The 16,961-nt window shown below is 36.6% G+C and overlaps 1 protein-coding gene across 1 annotated transcript; it reads left to right on the top strand.

The window, feature by feature from the left end:
* The first annotated feature begins 4,154 nt into the window (after positions 1-4,154).
* Positions 4,155-7,222, top strand: LOC123308482 (ankyrin-1-like). The gene is made up of 2 exons (XM_044891143.1): positions 4,155-4,458; positions 5,770-7,222. Exons 1-2 carry the CDS (start codon positions 4,200-4,202, stop codon positions 7,038-7,040), a joined length of 1,530 nt encoding a protein of 509 aa, XP_044747078.1. The 5' UTR covers positions 4,155-4,199; the 3' UTR covers positions 7,041-7,222.
* Positions 7,223-16,961: the final 9,739 nt, after the last annotated feature.

Here is a 16,961-nt window from a genome sequence, read left to right as displayed (position 1 = left end):
AGGAGATCGTCAGCGTAGATTGATATTTTGACTGGTGTTTTGATTATGTCCATTATATCATTCATGGCTATTATGAATAATGTTGTGCTGATTACACATCCCTGTGGGACCCCGTTCTCAAGTGTGTGGATTTCGGAGAGCTCATTTCCCACTCTAACCTGAAATTCTCTTTGTGTGAGGAAATTCTTGATATATCGGTACATTCTACCATTAATGTTCCATGATCTCAGAGTTTTCAGTATCTTGAATCCGCAGGTTGAATCAAATGCTTTCTGTATGTCGAGGAAGACAGCCGTAATTTCTTGGTTGTTTGCAAAGGCATCCAGTATTTCTGTGTGGAGCTGAACTAGATTGTCGTGGGTGGATCTATATTTACGGAAACCACTTTGTTCATTTCTAATCAGGCTTTTATTGTTTAGGTACCACCAAAGTCTCTGGTTTATGATTTTTTCAAGGATTTTGCTCATATTACATGTTAACGATATTGGTCTATAATTCTTTGGGTTTTGCGCATTTGTGCCAGTTTTATGAATTGGTACGACTGTAGCGTTTCGCCAAGTACTGGGAAAAGTGCTGTTAGTCCATATTTTATTATAGATTTGGAGAAGAATATCTAATGCAGAATCTGGCAAGTTCTTTATAAAAATGGTGGGAATGTTATCTGGACCTGGTGAACTGTTATTGCTAGATTTGATGGCATCTTGTAGTTCTTGCTTCGTTATAGGTAGACTGATTGGGCTATTCATCATATAAGGGGTGTCAATCTCATCTTCTTTTTATTTCTGCTCCTTGTATTTAAGGAAGTCAGGACTGTAACTGGAGTTCGATGACTGATTTCGAAAGTGGCTGGCTAGACAGTTGGCAATATCTTTTTTATCAGTAATTAAGCTCCCATCAGGGTTTTTGAGGGAGTGTACTTGATGAAAGGTTCTTTTACCTTTGATGTTTGGCACGACAAGGGCCTTTGAAAATGAAGGACCGAAAAAATGAAAATGAAAATATGCAAAATGCAAAAGCAGAAAAGCGAATGCTGGAGTACCGACTTCTGCCTACCTGCGGCTTCACAGTACGGCTGAATTCTTTGTCTAGGCACTCACTCGCGAAATAGTCACTTTCGCTGAGGTTCGAGTTCGTGGATTATTCGAAGAAAATTAATATTATACGGGAAAATTGGTCTGTAGTTCATCGGACGAGAGCCAATTTTCCCGTATAATATTCGGCTCGAAGGACCAAAAATATGGATACTGGCTTAACGACATCCGTGCAATCCTCCAGCATATGTTACGCGAAAAAATTAGATTAACATATATTGGATGGAATCTTAAAACAGCGAGCAAGCGATTCGGAAATTACGGAAAACATTAATTAGTTGCAGTAACATTACCGCCCACTTAAAATAGAATATTTTATGAGATGAAAAAAAAATACAAAAGTGAAAAGATATCGAACATTAAAAAAATATATATATACACAAATATATAAATACAATCATTGCAGTGGCAATGGACATAATTTAACCACTGGTCTCTGTAGTACACCTTGAGTAGTTCGTACAGTAGATACCCTAGCTATTTTGTCGGTGCCAGGATGCAAGTTCTCAATGCGTCCAAGTCGCCAACGTAATGGCGGAATTTGATCGTCTTTTATCAAGACCAGTGCGCCTATTGAATAAGGAGATGAGTTGGCATTGAACCACTTTTTCCGTTGCTGTAATGTGTTCAAATACTCTAAACTCCATCGTTTCCAAAAATCCTGATGGATACGAGTTAAGAGCTGCCAACGTGATAATCGACCGATAGATAGGTGCGATAAATCGGGTTCCAGAATAGCAGTTAAGGGGGCTAAGGTAAGAAAATGGCCTGGTGTCAAAGCAGACATGTCATTCGGATCGTTGCTAAGCGGACACAGAGGGCGTGAATTGAGTACTGATTCAATCTGTGTGAGAACTGTATAAAATTCTTCATAGGTTAGAATCTGATGACCGATCACTCTTAATAAATGGGATTTGACAGATTTTATACCGGATTCCCAAAGACCCCCAAAATGAGGACCAGAAGGCGGATTGAAACTCCACTCAATTTTTTCTTCCAACACAGCACTGTGCATATAACCCGAAATCTCCCGAAAAGCTCCCCTGAAATTTGTCCCACCATCACTAAAGATGTGATTGCATCTACCTCTTCGAGCAATGAACCGACGCAATGCCGCGAGAAAAGCATCGGAAGTCAAATCGGACACTAATTCCAAATGCAATGCCTTTGTTGTAAAACATACAAAGAGACATATATACGCCTTTAACGATTTGGAGCCACGAGATTTTGACATGGTTATAAAGTATGGACCACCATAGTCTACTCCTACGCACTGAAAGGGCTTCAATTGATTGATGCGCAAGGGTGGCAAGTTGCCCATGGGAGGCTGAGATACTCTGGGATTAACCTTGAAACAGGTATTACAGCAAGAGATAACTTTGTTTATAGCTCGTCTGGCTGATAATATCCAGACCTGTTGAGTGAGAAGAAACTGTAGGGTCTGAGCACCTGGATGCAGATATATTCTGTGAAAATGCTGAATAAGAAGTTCAGTAAGGCGATGAGATGAAGGAAGTAGAGCTGGGTGTTTGTGATCATAAGCCAGACCAGAAAATGACAAGCGACCGCCCACCCTGAGAACACCATCTTCTCCAATGAAAGGATTTAATTTTCGAAGCGATTTGGATATAGGCTTACCCGACATGAGATTATCTATTTGCTCCTTGAACACGTCTCGTTGAACCTGTTTAATAATGAAAAAAAGTGCTTCTTTGAGTTCAAATGAGGACAATCCGTTTACCTTAGGAGCTTTTGAGTTTTTTGTGTTGTGAGCGAATCTGAAAATATAAGAAACTATCCTCTGAATTTTTGAAAGAGATGAAAACTTTGAGAGAAAGTGGTCTACAAACGATTAAGAAGTGAAAGTCGTTAAGGAGATGTGACGTTCTTCTTCTTGTACAAAATCTAAAGAATTTTCATTACTTCCTAAGCTGATGTTTTCTGAACGAAGCCAGTCAGGGCCCGCCCACCATAAAGAACACTTCAACAGTTCGGTTCTCTAGCAACCGGTTTCGCAGAAATCATCGTCCTATACAATCATTGAACTAAAGAAACTTTAAAGAGACTTTAGTTCAATGTATACAATTCATCGCTTTATTGACAGAAAAAATATGTCGCTTCATTCGAGAACGGGAACACATCCAATTCAATGCGTAAATGGCATTAAAACTAGACTTGAATGGTCCGTAATATAACACTTATGTTTATCACAAACTCAGGGTAAAATGGATAAGTGTCATATTTAATTCACAAAAAAGCTTCTGCTTTATGTCATTCGACCTCTTCGACACTTGGTTGGCCCTTCTTCGCTCCCTCTACACTCACAACAATATGCCCGAATTCTCCGGGGAATTTTTCCCTTTGTTAAGGCAATGCCTCACGTTCTTAGGTGAAGTGAAATGATTTTGTCGAATTCGCATCTTGTTTAATGACACTAATTTGAGCACGAGTTATTTGATGGTTCTTTTTCAAATTATCATTATGGAGAATAAATGAGAAATGATTACCCACCGAATGTTTCTTCGAATTCTACAATGGCACTATATTTCGGTCAGAAACTTTTCAATTCGAAAGCTTCTCCCGTGAACCTATATGATTATTATTCATATTATCATCAATGTTTGGCTCAACCAAAATCCTGAACAGCATCAGAAGTTTTTATGCGTTTCTAGAAATCTACTATTACAATCAAAGATGAACTAAGTATTTTCTAATTTGATTCCAAAAATATAGGTTCTGACTTATCTGTAACCTTTCAGTTCTAATCCTTTTCTATTATCACATCATCCTAATATCTAGGTAGAATTGTGTTATGAATGAGAGTTAACGACTTGTTAATCACTTACCCGAATCCTCTTTATAGATTTTAAATGAGAGATGGTAGAACCCTACCGGTACCTGAATTGTGGACTAATCACCCTGATAAGTTTTACAACCCCCAATTCAATATTTCTCGGAAGAATAACATTGAGGTCTATCATTTCTTAGAAGAAAGATCGAAAATTTTGTATAAAAACGACTTTCTTCAAAATTTGCACTCAGTATTCGACAGTCTACGGTCAGTTTAGTAGTTTCCTTAGCGAATCCCGATCTTCAAAGTGACTAAAAATGTACGGAGAATATATGCATAGGTTGGTCGAAAGCAACAGTTTCAAACTGTTGGGAAATCTGATCGATACCATAGGTGATCCTGATATTCTGATCGATACGGACGAGACTGCCCTGTATCGCGTATCGCGAAAATTGATTTCGGATCCAGCGAAACACAGTGAAATGGTGAAATTTTTGATGAACAGAGGTGCGGATTTCTTGTGGCAACACGAACGCAATGGATTCTCGCCAGCTGTCCACATCATCAAATGCGATGGTAAGTTTAGTTTCGAAATTTTGTATTTTTTTCACATTGTTTCATTGTCGAATGAAAAATATTTCAATCGCATCTCATTTTTATGAAGGTATTATTTCATTGTCAATCCCGACTTGTAAATCGTGATTATTATAACTTATAACTTTCGAATTTAATTTTTTAGTCTCGTGTTCGTGTAGTTTATTATTATTATTACAATGTATAGGACATGTCAGAATTAACTTAAACTTAAGGATGTCATTCTACACTCTAATAACATTTTTCTAACATAAGTGTTTTTACAACTTTACGTAATTTTATTCTATTCACCGATTTTATGTTTTTCTGCCATTTATTGAACTATAGCAGGTAGAAGAAAACGGATGACTCATTCTCGAGCTCTCTTTTCATGACCAATTCAAATCTGAAAACAGAATCGGCCTATCACTTTTAAATTTCGAGTTATAAACAAAAATTGAGATTTTTACGATTCCGAAAAGTTCTCATAACTTTTTTGTCTTTGAAGTTACAGATCTGAAACTTGAACTCTCTTAGGCACTTTCATACGTAGAATCTACTGACGAAAGATTTTTTTCCAATTGAAAAATTTCAAATTCAATAGAAGTTTGCATTTAAAGAGATGAAAGTTCACCTAATGATTCGAAATGAGAAAATATTTCGAGCTCATCAGTGGATCCTACGTAACAAAGTTCCTGTAGAAGGTTCAAGTTTCAGATTTGTAACTTCAGAGACAAAAAAGTTATGAGAACTTTACGAAATTGTCAAACTCAAAAGTATCGTAGGAGGCTGCGGTTTTCACCATTCTTTGTATCTCCGAAAATGGGCTCGGAAATGTGTCATCCGTTTTCTTCTAGCTGATATAGTTCTCGAGATCCTCTCAGTAGGCAATAAATTTTGCCCACCCTGTACAACACCCTCGACGGTTTATGAGTTATAGGAATTTTTCTGGGAAAAATGGTGGTAATAGGTGTTCACTCTTTTTTTCTCATAAATACACTGTACATTTCCGGTCCATACAGTGTTGGCAAAATTGAAAATAGTGAAAATTTTCGTGAGAAAACCCATCCAGCAGAAAAAACAATAAAGTTCGACCTCAATATTTTTCATAAGAATCCCAATAACTGATAAACCGTTGAGTTTTCACCCAAGGTATGACATACTGTTGAAATAGCCTCAAATCATCTTACGATGGGAAGATACACTGGGTGTGCCTTCTGAAATAAGAAAGTAATATGCCGAATTGTTGTTAATTTCATCACTTCTGCTACATCGAGTTATCAGCGTTTAATTGATATATCATTGTTATTTCAGATGGAGATCTCGTTGATTTGCTCATTTCCAAACTCCACTACATCAACAAACCAGTGGACTCAGATGACAGCACTTGCCTACATCACGCCGCAAGATGCGGTGGTGAAAAAACGGCCTTAAAACTACTGAAAAAAGGCGCAGATCCAAATAAGGCAAATAAGGACGGCTACTCTCCTGTGCATGAGGCTGTGTTATCAAAGGAAGGGCACAGAATACTCAAGCTCTTGATTGAGTATGGTGGTGACATCAACCTGTGCACAGGAGGAGGCATGACACCACTGCATCTAGTGGCATTCACACAAGGAGGTAAGGAAACCATGTACTCTGTTCTGCAGTGCAAACCAAGCCTGGAGGAAAGGGACTCTTTCAGACGTACAGCCTTATCCTCCTTCGTGATCCTGATGAGGGAAAGCTTCGATGAGGTTGCAATGCTGCTGGATTGTGGCAGTAATGCAAATGCCAAAAATGAGGGTGGTTCAAATCTTCTCCATGAGATGGCGGAGGAGAGATTTTCGGACAGCATTCAGGCTATGGCGAGACTTCTCATGGAAAATGGGATAAATATAAATGAGAAGAATCTATATGCTGAAAATACTCCAATACATCTGGCGGTATTACATGATAATACCGAATTTGCCGAGCATTTATTGACGAGCCACCCGAATTTGTTTTTAAGAAACGCCAATGGTGAAACACCATTTGATATGGCCATAACGAAAAATTGCAGTAATATGGTATCCGTTATATTATCCCATTCAATACTTAACGGAATCCCAGAAGAAAAACTTATCCATAAAAGTGGGGATGTCAAAATTCCACGAAATACTTTTATGGGTATTATAGTCGAAACGACTATCAAATCATGTGAACGGGAAATACAATCGATGAAGAACACTAACCTGGAATTTCATCCAACGGTCAGCTTTTATGACCTGTGTGTAATGAAGGAAAGAAAGCTGATTGAATTATTCAAGAAATCTGCAGTGATAAAAAGTTTGGATTTTCAATCGTCACAATTAGAGGGCTTCTTTCATTACAAATATCTTTTGAAGGAAAGAGTTTCAATGGCTCGTAAGTGCAGAATTGCCAAGGATATCGTTCTAGATCATCTCTGCAGTTTTACACCTCAAAAACTGCCTAGAAACTGTCTAGAACGTATCGTATACTATATGGACTTGAAATTATCGTTAACACTTCAAAGGCAAATCACAAACTCCTTGGCATTTGGTCGAAATAATTTGGAAGGAAGAGAAATTGGAAATTCTCCCTAATATTTCAATTTGTTAATTTTTGTCACTGTGTTTTATTTTGCTTTGATCTATTCATTGATTTTATGTGAGTTAATTTCTTATGTAAGTAATATTGTATGTTCAGAACTATAAATTATTAGTAATTGATTGTTTTTGTAATGATATGTAGGTATATGTATATAATAAAAAATATTTATGTGAAATTTCAGTTTTTTCCTACATAACCCTTTGAAATAAAAAAATTAGGGAATCTTATGTAATGACGATGAAAATTAAATAATTTCGAACTAAGTACAAATTTGTACTCAGAAACTTACGAATACCTACCAACAGGCGCAGCAAAATTTCGATTATTATTAGATACATAAACTTTAGGTGAGGAAAATTTTCATTTTCAAAAGGAGATGGAATGTAGAAAGAAAAAATTTTGAAGTTCAACTTCGATCGGCAATATTGCCGTATTTCCTTCCGCTGATAACTTATCTATGCTTTTCATGCACACGAGTAAAACGAAAGGTCAGAAAAAATTACAATATAATGTGATGAACCCCAGTTTTCTGAGGAAAATTGGAGTTCATCTTAGTGCATTTTTTCGTTTTAAATTTCCGTCTTTGAAAATATTTTAATTCTCGAATATTCCGTACGTTCATTCCGACAGGCAGAGTAAATGTAAAAAACCGCTTATCTGTATTTCACGTTGTTTTTCTTACATGCCGCTGAAGATTTCGACGTTTTTCATCTGTTGATATGCGATAAATCAGAGCTGACGACGTTTTTCATTCTTGTCGCATTCTGGAATTTTCAGATTTTTACCGTGGGAGGGGATATGCCTATAAAAGCAAATTTTCCCCCGCGACGGTCACTTTTCGACTTTTCGACTGTTACTTCAGTTCTTCGGCTGACTTTTGAATTTTACTTCAGTGCTTTCCTTTCGCTTGAGTATTTTCGATTTTTTCGCTTTCTAACGTGGTGACTTCTTTTTAGATTCAGTTAATTTTCGGTATTTCTTTCGCCGTTGAAGAATAATCATTTTGTGTTTGCATCAGTGCTTAGAGTTAATTTTTTTAGTTTTTCTTTTAAATCCTTTGAGTTTCGAGTGCTTGAAACAAAGGAGGTAGGTCCCCGTCTGTACCGTTCAGTTTCTTTGTTAGACCTACGCCGTTACTTCCTTAACTTTGACACTGCTGTACTGTATCGTTTTCTGTTGTATTTTATCGTTCTTTACCCTGTTGCGCGAAGTAGACATTTTCTTCGCTGTCAGTCATGGCGTGCTATAACCCTTGGGGCAGCGAATAAAAGTCTCGAACAGATCCGCCCTAGCCCTTGGGGTACTGAAGGGAAAGTTCCGTCAACCCCCCTGTCCGCGTTCCGCGTCATAAGTGTTAAATCCGAAATCTCTTCTTTTCTGTCAGTCATGGCGTGCTATAACCCTTGGGGCAGAGAATAAGAGATACCGCACGTAGTCAGTGAAATCCCGTAGTTGCGTTAAAAATAGACATTTTCTTCGCTGTCAGTCATGGCGTGCTACAACCCTCGGGGCAGCGAATAAAAGTCTCGAACAGACCCGCCCTTATTGTGTTTCATTCCCGGAGAAATACAACTACACAACGATACCGTATAGCAAGTCCTTAGCATTCGTCAGTTCTGGTTGGCGCATTTTTATTGAACCGTTAATTTTTCACTACACCCGGTATAAATTTCATAAAGTGCTCGTGACCGGATAAGATTTCCCGAATGTATTTTCACTTATAGAATCACTCATATCTCACATATCTCCCTTGTACATATAACTAGTTTCCGAAGGTGTGAATAAACTTTTACATAATTCGATTTTGACTTCTTCGTTGTCGCTACTACCCTAAACAACACCGAGCTCTGTCTCTGGCTAGCAGCTACCCTGGTAGGTTTGCTATTCTTCCTATTGAAAAGAATAGCTGGCGCTCGAGATTAAAGGCTTCTCCGAGAAACGCACGTTACAATAATCTTATTAAATAGGATGAAACTCAATCAATGATGAGAGAATTATCAATCTTTTTTTTTCTCAACCAATATCTAAACTCTTTTATTAGAAAAAATAACTTTATTTGCTCTGCAGAATATAATAGCTGCTTTGAATTTGATTACCACTGTTTCATTGATGATATTGAAGTTCAAGACTCTATATACAAGTGCACAGTTTGAATTGTTGTCAGTTTCATAAATAGAGATGTTTGAGACAAGTAGTGAAAATGTGAAATTTCGTTTTGTTTAATTATTTTTGATATGAAAATGGGGTGGATTTTTTATTTTGTATTTGATTACAGTATCGAATAAGGTAATGGTTAAAAATCCGTCAAGACCGAACGGTTGCGCCGAGATGGATGAAATTTTCAGATTTATTACTAGAAGAGTTGCTCTTTCAGAATATGTATCACATTTCCATTTACGGTTACTTTCATTGAGAAATAAACGACTCGAAAAACCTTCGAAAAATCTTTAAAAAAATTGATTCAGTTAAAAATTCGTCAAGACCTAACGGTTTCGCCGAGATGGATGAAATTCTCAGATTTATCACTAGAAGAGTTGCTCTTTCAGAATATGTATCACATTTCCATTTACGGTTACTTTTATTGAGAGATAAACGACTCGAAAAACCTTCGAAAAATCTTTAAAAAAATTGATTCAGTTAAAAATTCGTCAAGACCTAACGGTTTCGCCGAGATGGATGAAATTCTCAGATTTATTACTAGAAGAGTTGCTCTTTCAGAATATGTATCACATTTCCATTTACGGTTACTTTTATTGAGAGATAAACGACTCGAAAAACCTTCGAAAAATCTTTAAAAAAATTGATTCAGTTAAAAATTCGTCAAGACCTAACGGTTTCGCCGAGATGGATGAAATTCTCAGATTTATTACTAGAAGAGTTGCTTTTTCAGAATATGTATCACATTTCCATTTACGGTTACTTTCATTGAGAGATAAACGACTCGAAAAACCTTCGAAAAATCTTTATAAAAATTGATTCAGTTAAAAATTCGTCAAGACCTAACGGTTTCGCCGAGATGAATGAAATTCTCAGATTTATTACAAGAAGAGTTCCTCTTCCAGAATGTATATCACATTTTCATCTACCGTTACTTTCATTGAGAGATAAACGACTCGAAAGCTGACCTTCGAAAAATCCTGAAAAAGCTGGGTTCAGTAAAAAATTTGTCAAGACCGAACAGTTGCGCCGAGATGGATGAAATTCTCAGATTTATTACTAGAAGAGATGGTCTTTCAGAATATGTATCACATTTCCATCTACGGTTACTTTTATTGAGAGATAAACGACTCGAAAGCTGACCTTCGAAAAATTCCCAAAAAGATGGGCTCAGTTAAGAATTCATCAAGACCGAATGGTTGCACCTGGTTCTTTGAGAATTTGAAAGAAATATAATATTTTTTTTGAGAGGAGTAGATAGATTCAATATATTAATAGTAAATTTATTTTCTCTGTAAAAAAACCTGAACAGCTTTCAGTTGAGGACCTCAACAAAGCGCACAAACCTCGTGAGGCGCAGTCAGCCGGGTTGTCCTTGGATTTGACATGATACCAATTTTCTGTTGAAACTAAATCCTGAATCTGAGTTGTTCGATTATTTACGAACGTTTTCCACCTATGAGGAGAGGACCTTATCCAAGTTAGGGCTACCATAGAATCAGACCATGCGAAAACTTCGTCAATTCTGAAGGCAGAACGATAAACTGATAAAATCATATGAATAAGTTTAGACAACAACAGACATGCACACAGTTCCAGTCGTGGAAGTGAGATTCTTTTTAACGGAGAAACCTTTGATTTGCCACATACGAATTATGTGTCAATGGAGCCATCAGAGTAGAAAAACTTGAAGTAGACAACTGCTGCGTAACCTTGCTCACTGCTATCTCCAAAACCATGAAGTTCACAGCGATGAAAAGGTTTCGATGCAAGTTTCCGAGGTATTTTCAAACTAATAATTCACTCAGCTCTGATTTACACTGATTCCAGCGACGATTGACATCATCTGGAAGTGAGTCATCCCACTGCATTCCCAGTGTCCAAAGATGCTGGATCAAATGTTTTGCCAGGAAAGTGAAAGGAGAAAGGAATCCCACAGGGTCAAAAATTCGAGAAAGTTCAGAGAGTATGGTTCGCTTAGTAGATACACAACAACTCGCCTCTGCAAAGTACGAAAATTCGTCCGACGAAGGAAACCACCTCAAACCCAGAATCTTGATTGTCGGATCGAGATCAAAATCCAAAGAACTTTGGTATTTATGATCCAATGGTATGGACAAAAGTAATTGAGAATGGTTACTACTCCACTTTCTGAGTTGAAAACCACCACAATTCAATAAGGAAAACAGTTCCTTCTGTAAAAGTTTCGCCTCTTCTAGATCATCACAGCCCGTAACAACATCATCAACATAAATGTCTGTGAGTAGTATTCGACAGGCATTTGGAAATCGATCCTTCTCATCCTTGGCCAATTGAGATAAGGTTCGAAGTGCAAGAAAAGGAGCCGGCGCCACTCCGTACGTAACTGTGTTCAGCCGATACACCTTTATGGGATCCGATGGAGAAAACCGCCACAGTATTCTTTGAAAATCACGATGTGAAGGTTGAATTAATATTTGTCGGCACATTTGTTTGATATCGGCTGTGAAAACAAACCTATGGACACGAAAATTCAACAAAATTCGTATTATATCTTTCTGCAATTTTGGACCTACCAAGAGCGCATTATTCAAAGATAATTTACCTGGTACGCGTGCTGAAGCGTCAAAAGCAACCCTCAACTTTGTTGACGGACTATTTGGTTTAATTATACAATGATGAGGAATGTAAAACACGTTCTCATTGTCAGAACTTGAAGAAATCAATGTCATATGATTTCTTTCCAGGTATTCCCTCATGAAATTACAGTATTCCTCGTAAATATGCGGAGTCTTGACCAATCTATTTTCAAGAGAGAAAAAACGACGTAATGCAAGAGAATATGTGTCACCAAATGAAATTGTGGAATGATCAGGTTTAAATGGTAAGGCCACCGTGTAGCGTCCAGAGGCATCTCTCGAATAATTCTGTGCGAACAAGGTATCGCAAAGTTGATCTTCTGGTGATATTACGATAGTATCTGAAACCTCTTCTATCTCCCAGAATCTTTTCAATGAAAAGTTTAAAGAGTACTCGGATAATGACAAATGAAATGTATTAACTGATATGCTAGGTGATTGAATCTTCCCCATGAAGATCCAACCAAATATCGTCTCTAGTGCAGTCGGTTCCAAACCGTTTCCTTCAATGCGACCATGCCGAAGTATTAAAGAGAAAATATCTGCTCCAAGAAGGAGATCGATTGACTTCGGGATGGAAAAGTCCGGATCGGCTAATTTTCTGTTATCGATACAAGTCCAATAAGAAGGATTGATGAAAGAACTTGGCATTTGTGTACATATCTTTGGAATAATAACAGCATCGAATGTGAAAGACGGATTTATTTGACCCGTTGGACGAATAGTACATTCGGTGCTACCATTAGCAGTAGATGAGCCTTCCCCAATACCATTAATAGAAAGTGAAGATTTACAAATTTTCAAACCTAATTTATTCACACAAGATTGAGTTATGATATTTATCTGAGAACCACCATCTAAAAGAACTCGGACCTTCTGAAATCTACCCCAAGAATCGCGAATTTCGACTTGAGCAGTTGCCAAGAGGACGGTTGAATTTGAAGAAACATTCGTTAAAACTTGAGCTGAACCTGAAGTGGAACCTGATGTGCTTGCACTGTTAGAATACAAAGTTTCCGTTAAAGGATTATTATCGGTAGTACTGCTCATGTGTTATAGGGTATGATGTTTACCGTTGCACGTACGACAATTTGATTTTGAAGAGCAAGTACTCATCTGATGCCCTGAATGCAGACAATTGATACACCAGTTTTTATCTTTCACAATTTTGAAACGATCCTGCGTGGATTGTTCCAAAAATGTTGGACATTTGTAAATACTATGACTTAATTTACAAAGTTTTTTATTTTGTTCCAAACTTCACTTGTCCTAGTTGAATTAGTTAAGGTTTTGACATATTCGATCCATGCTTTCTTTTTGCTAGTTTTCAACACTAATCTAGTATGGGCTCGCTGTTTTTTGAATTCAATCAGATTGTTAGTTGTATTTTCTTTTCGTAATTTGTAAAATGCTTTCTTAGACTTTTTTATAGCTTCCTTACAATCTGAGTTCCACCAGGGTGTTAGTTTAGTATTCTCATGGATATGCTTTTTACCGACAAATTGTACAGCCGCGTCTATGATTATATTAGAAAAATCAGTAACAACTTCATCTATCGATTCCTTCATGGAAAAATTGATCATTTTTTCTTTTATGTAGTTTGTGAATTGGATCCATTCTGCCTTTTCGATATTCCAGATTTCCTTGGGACTTGAAGTAAGATCATTCATTGAGTAAGTTGTCTTGATTGGAAAATGATTGCTGTCATATAGTGTTTCTAGTACGTTCCAATCGAGTAGAGGGGCGATATTTGGATCTGCCATAGTTAAGTCTACGCTTGAGAACTCTCCGGTAGCTTCAATAAAGTGGGTTGCTTCTCCTGCATTCAAAAGGATCATGTCGGTATTTGTAAGTATATTTTCAATAATATTGCCTTTTTTATTTGTGGTTACAGAGCCCCATAATGGATTGTGTGCATTAAAGTCTCCTAATATTATCGAAGGTTTCGGTAATTGGTTCATAACGTTTAATATTTCTTATTCCGAGACGTCAAATTTTGGGGGAATATATATGTTACATATGGTGACCTTTATTTGTCCTTGTATTGTTACTGCAATCACTTCAAGGTTCGTTGTAAGTCGAATCTGTTCACTGTGAATGTAGCTACTCCTCCGCTGGCTTTGCCAGCATTTTGTCGATTTAGATTGTATACATTATAATTCTTCAGGTGAGGCTGATTATCATCTTTCAGAAAAGTTTCTTGTAAACATAAAACATCAGTGACATGTTCAGTTAATAATCTTTGAAGGTTTTCGAGTCGCTGGTAAAAACCGCGACAATTCCACTGTATTACTGTGAAGATTGTGAATTAAAATTTTGGCCACTTTCTGTAACAATGAGTTCCTGTGAGCATTCGCTCCAATTGCTACTGGTTTCATTTTCTTCGTCATCAAGTTGTTCTTTCAATTTTTTTACAACTTTAGTGCATTTAGATTTAGCGGTTTTACTAGGTAAGTGAGGATAAATTTCTTCCAGGGTATGTATGAGGATGTTGAAATCAGTAGTAATTTTTTTAGCTTCAGTTATTGGGTCCTTAGAGTTACAACTATCATTAAGAAAAGTATTAATTTTTTCAAAAGAGAAAGGAAATTGGGAAGGGTCTCCTTCGATTAGTTTTTTGACATTATCCATATTTTTATCGGTGAATGATTGTTCTGTGATTCTATGTTTTTTGTTTTTGTTATGATTTGGAGCTAGCTTGGTTGGTGCGATGAAGATAGTATTGTCAAAGGGTTCTGTGTGGTGTTCATTACCAGAAACTTGATTATGGCATTCAGTTGGTGATGAAGGCTGACTTGTAGAGGCTCGTCGTTTCAATGGGTTGTCAGTTTTGTTGAAATTATTATCATTATTAGATTTATTTTTTATTTCCAATGGGGGGCATGCTGGTTCTTTATTCTTATTCGCATCTTCAGTAGTGTTATTTGAGCAATTCTGTGCGATGTGTCCTGTTTGTTTACAGTTGAAACAGGTATAGCCATCTGACGAGAGGAACAATCTATATGTTGTCTCCTCGTACGTGAGAAGGAAAGTATTCGGAAGTTCCATATTATCCTCCTCAGGTGGATTGATGTAGATCTGTCTCTTGAAACTGAGAACATGAGCGAATTCTTCACCGTCTATTCCTGCTCTAAGAAAACTCATTCGTGAAACGGGTTTTAGTCCTAAGGTTCTTAAGTGTTCTTCGATTAGTTCGTGTGGTATAGACGGACAAGCATTTGAAATTACCACTCTTTTCGCAGGAGTTACCAGTTTGCGAATGTTTACTTGTATTTGGTTTATTAAGATCGAGGGGTGATTTTCCACCAATTGTTCAACTCTTTGTTTACTATCTAGAAATACACAAATTCTTCCATTTGAGAGACGTGAAATGTATTTTATATTTTTTGCTCCAATTAAAGTTGCGATTGATTTAACATAGTCATTGTTTCTCAAGTTCTCATTTGCATTCATTATGATTCCCTGATCCTTCTTCGGAAAAGAAGTTGGTGTTTGTGTCTGAGTAGCAGTTGAATAAAACATTTGTTGGGGAGGTGGGTTTGAGTTATTCATTTCGAGAAAATTACTTTTTTCGTAGTAATATCAATATGATGATGAATAATTAGCATAATATTTGTTTATTTCACCTGTTTCGAATCTTATCTCCAGATGAAAACACTGTTTATCGTATCAACTTAGGTCACACGTGTTCGCAATACCACGGTTCGCCGTTGACTGTGTTACAAATGTTCGGTTATATGTTTAGTTTACTAGTGCGCAGCACACCTTCATAGGGAAAAATGATCAATTTGCACTCATTTTAGGGAGATTTATATTTTTTGCATATAAATCGTTAAAAAGTGAAGAAACCATTTCAGGAAGACTGATATAACATTATACAGATATTCGACACTCAAAGATTAAATTGGCCAATACCAATTCGGTTGCTTAAAGAAAACAGACGTCTATATATAAGTTCAAAATTCCATGACTGATTAAATGAATTTTTTAAAAAGGCTAGTCGCACTGTCAATAGTTTATCATATGCTCATCGATTCAGCTCATATTGAAGAAATCTGTATGTAGGTGCTCATACGACTCGACCTGTTGTAAAATTAAGTTGTAGTCCGAGTCTATCTGGTGTTTCTACAAGCTTCGTCACAAAAGCGCTCACTGGCGTAGTTATAATGAAACTAAGCGATGCCGCGCAAGAAATTTGAATAATTTAATTATCATCCACTTACTCTACTCGTAAAAGTTTCTTCAGATGATTTAATGATTGAATCATTAAATAAACAACAAGTTACTTCAAAATGTCTTCTTCATACCATTGTCTACTACGCCACTGCTGAGGAACCAAAATTTGTCACTAGAGCTTGACCTTGCCAACTAATCATCGCCCTTCCAATAGGTGCTGAACTAAATTGCTCCTCTTTCCTCTGACCTCTTGGAAATACAACATATAAGATAAACTAAGAATTAAAATTAAACAAGAAAAGAAAACTCCATTGGCCACCTGCCAATGAAGCTTTCTAATATTTCCTTATTTTTTTCTTATTTTATTTCATTTTTTGTATAATCTCGCTGATAAAACAATCAAACGATTCTTTTGTTATTCAAATACCAGTGTGCGGACTAGAAGGGGGGGTTATAAAGATTCTGATCATCAGTATACGTGTTTAATATTATATTCTACCAAAAATAAATACAAACACATGAATTAAATATGAAACAAAGTACACATAATAATATGAAACACAACGAGGAGCCTAATATGCTTAAATAAATATATCTATATACAAAATCTATTTATGAAAAAAAAAATAATTGACCATCAATGCTCACGCAAACTCGACAAAATTGTACATTGGTTAGTGCTTTTTCCATTTAATTCTAATTAACTTAAATTTTCTGATTGTTTTCGTTTTTCGGGTGATTGATGTTTTTGCGTTAATCTTATTTTATAGCACAAATGATACTGCATTCTTCATTTTTTCTTGTTTTGTAGATCGAGAAAGTTGCAAAATGTACTGCCGAAACGTCACATAATGATCGATGCGTATTTATTAGTTCTTTTGACAGAAATTTCCACTTTTTCATGAATCAACCAAGAACGAACACTTAACTGGAATAAAATCTCAAACAACGCCTGCAGAAGCA

The sequence above is a fragment of the Coccinella septempunctata genome, chromosome 2 (assembly GCF_907165205.1).
Source record: "Coccinella septempunctata chromosome 2, icCocSept1.1, whole genome shotgun sequence".
NCBI classification, from domain to species: Eukaryota; Metazoa; Arthropoda; class Insecta; order Coleoptera; family Coccinellidae; genus Coccinella; species Coccinella septempunctata.
Note: the sequence above shows the minus strand (reverse complement) of the source record. Positions and strands in the feature narration are given on the sequence as shown.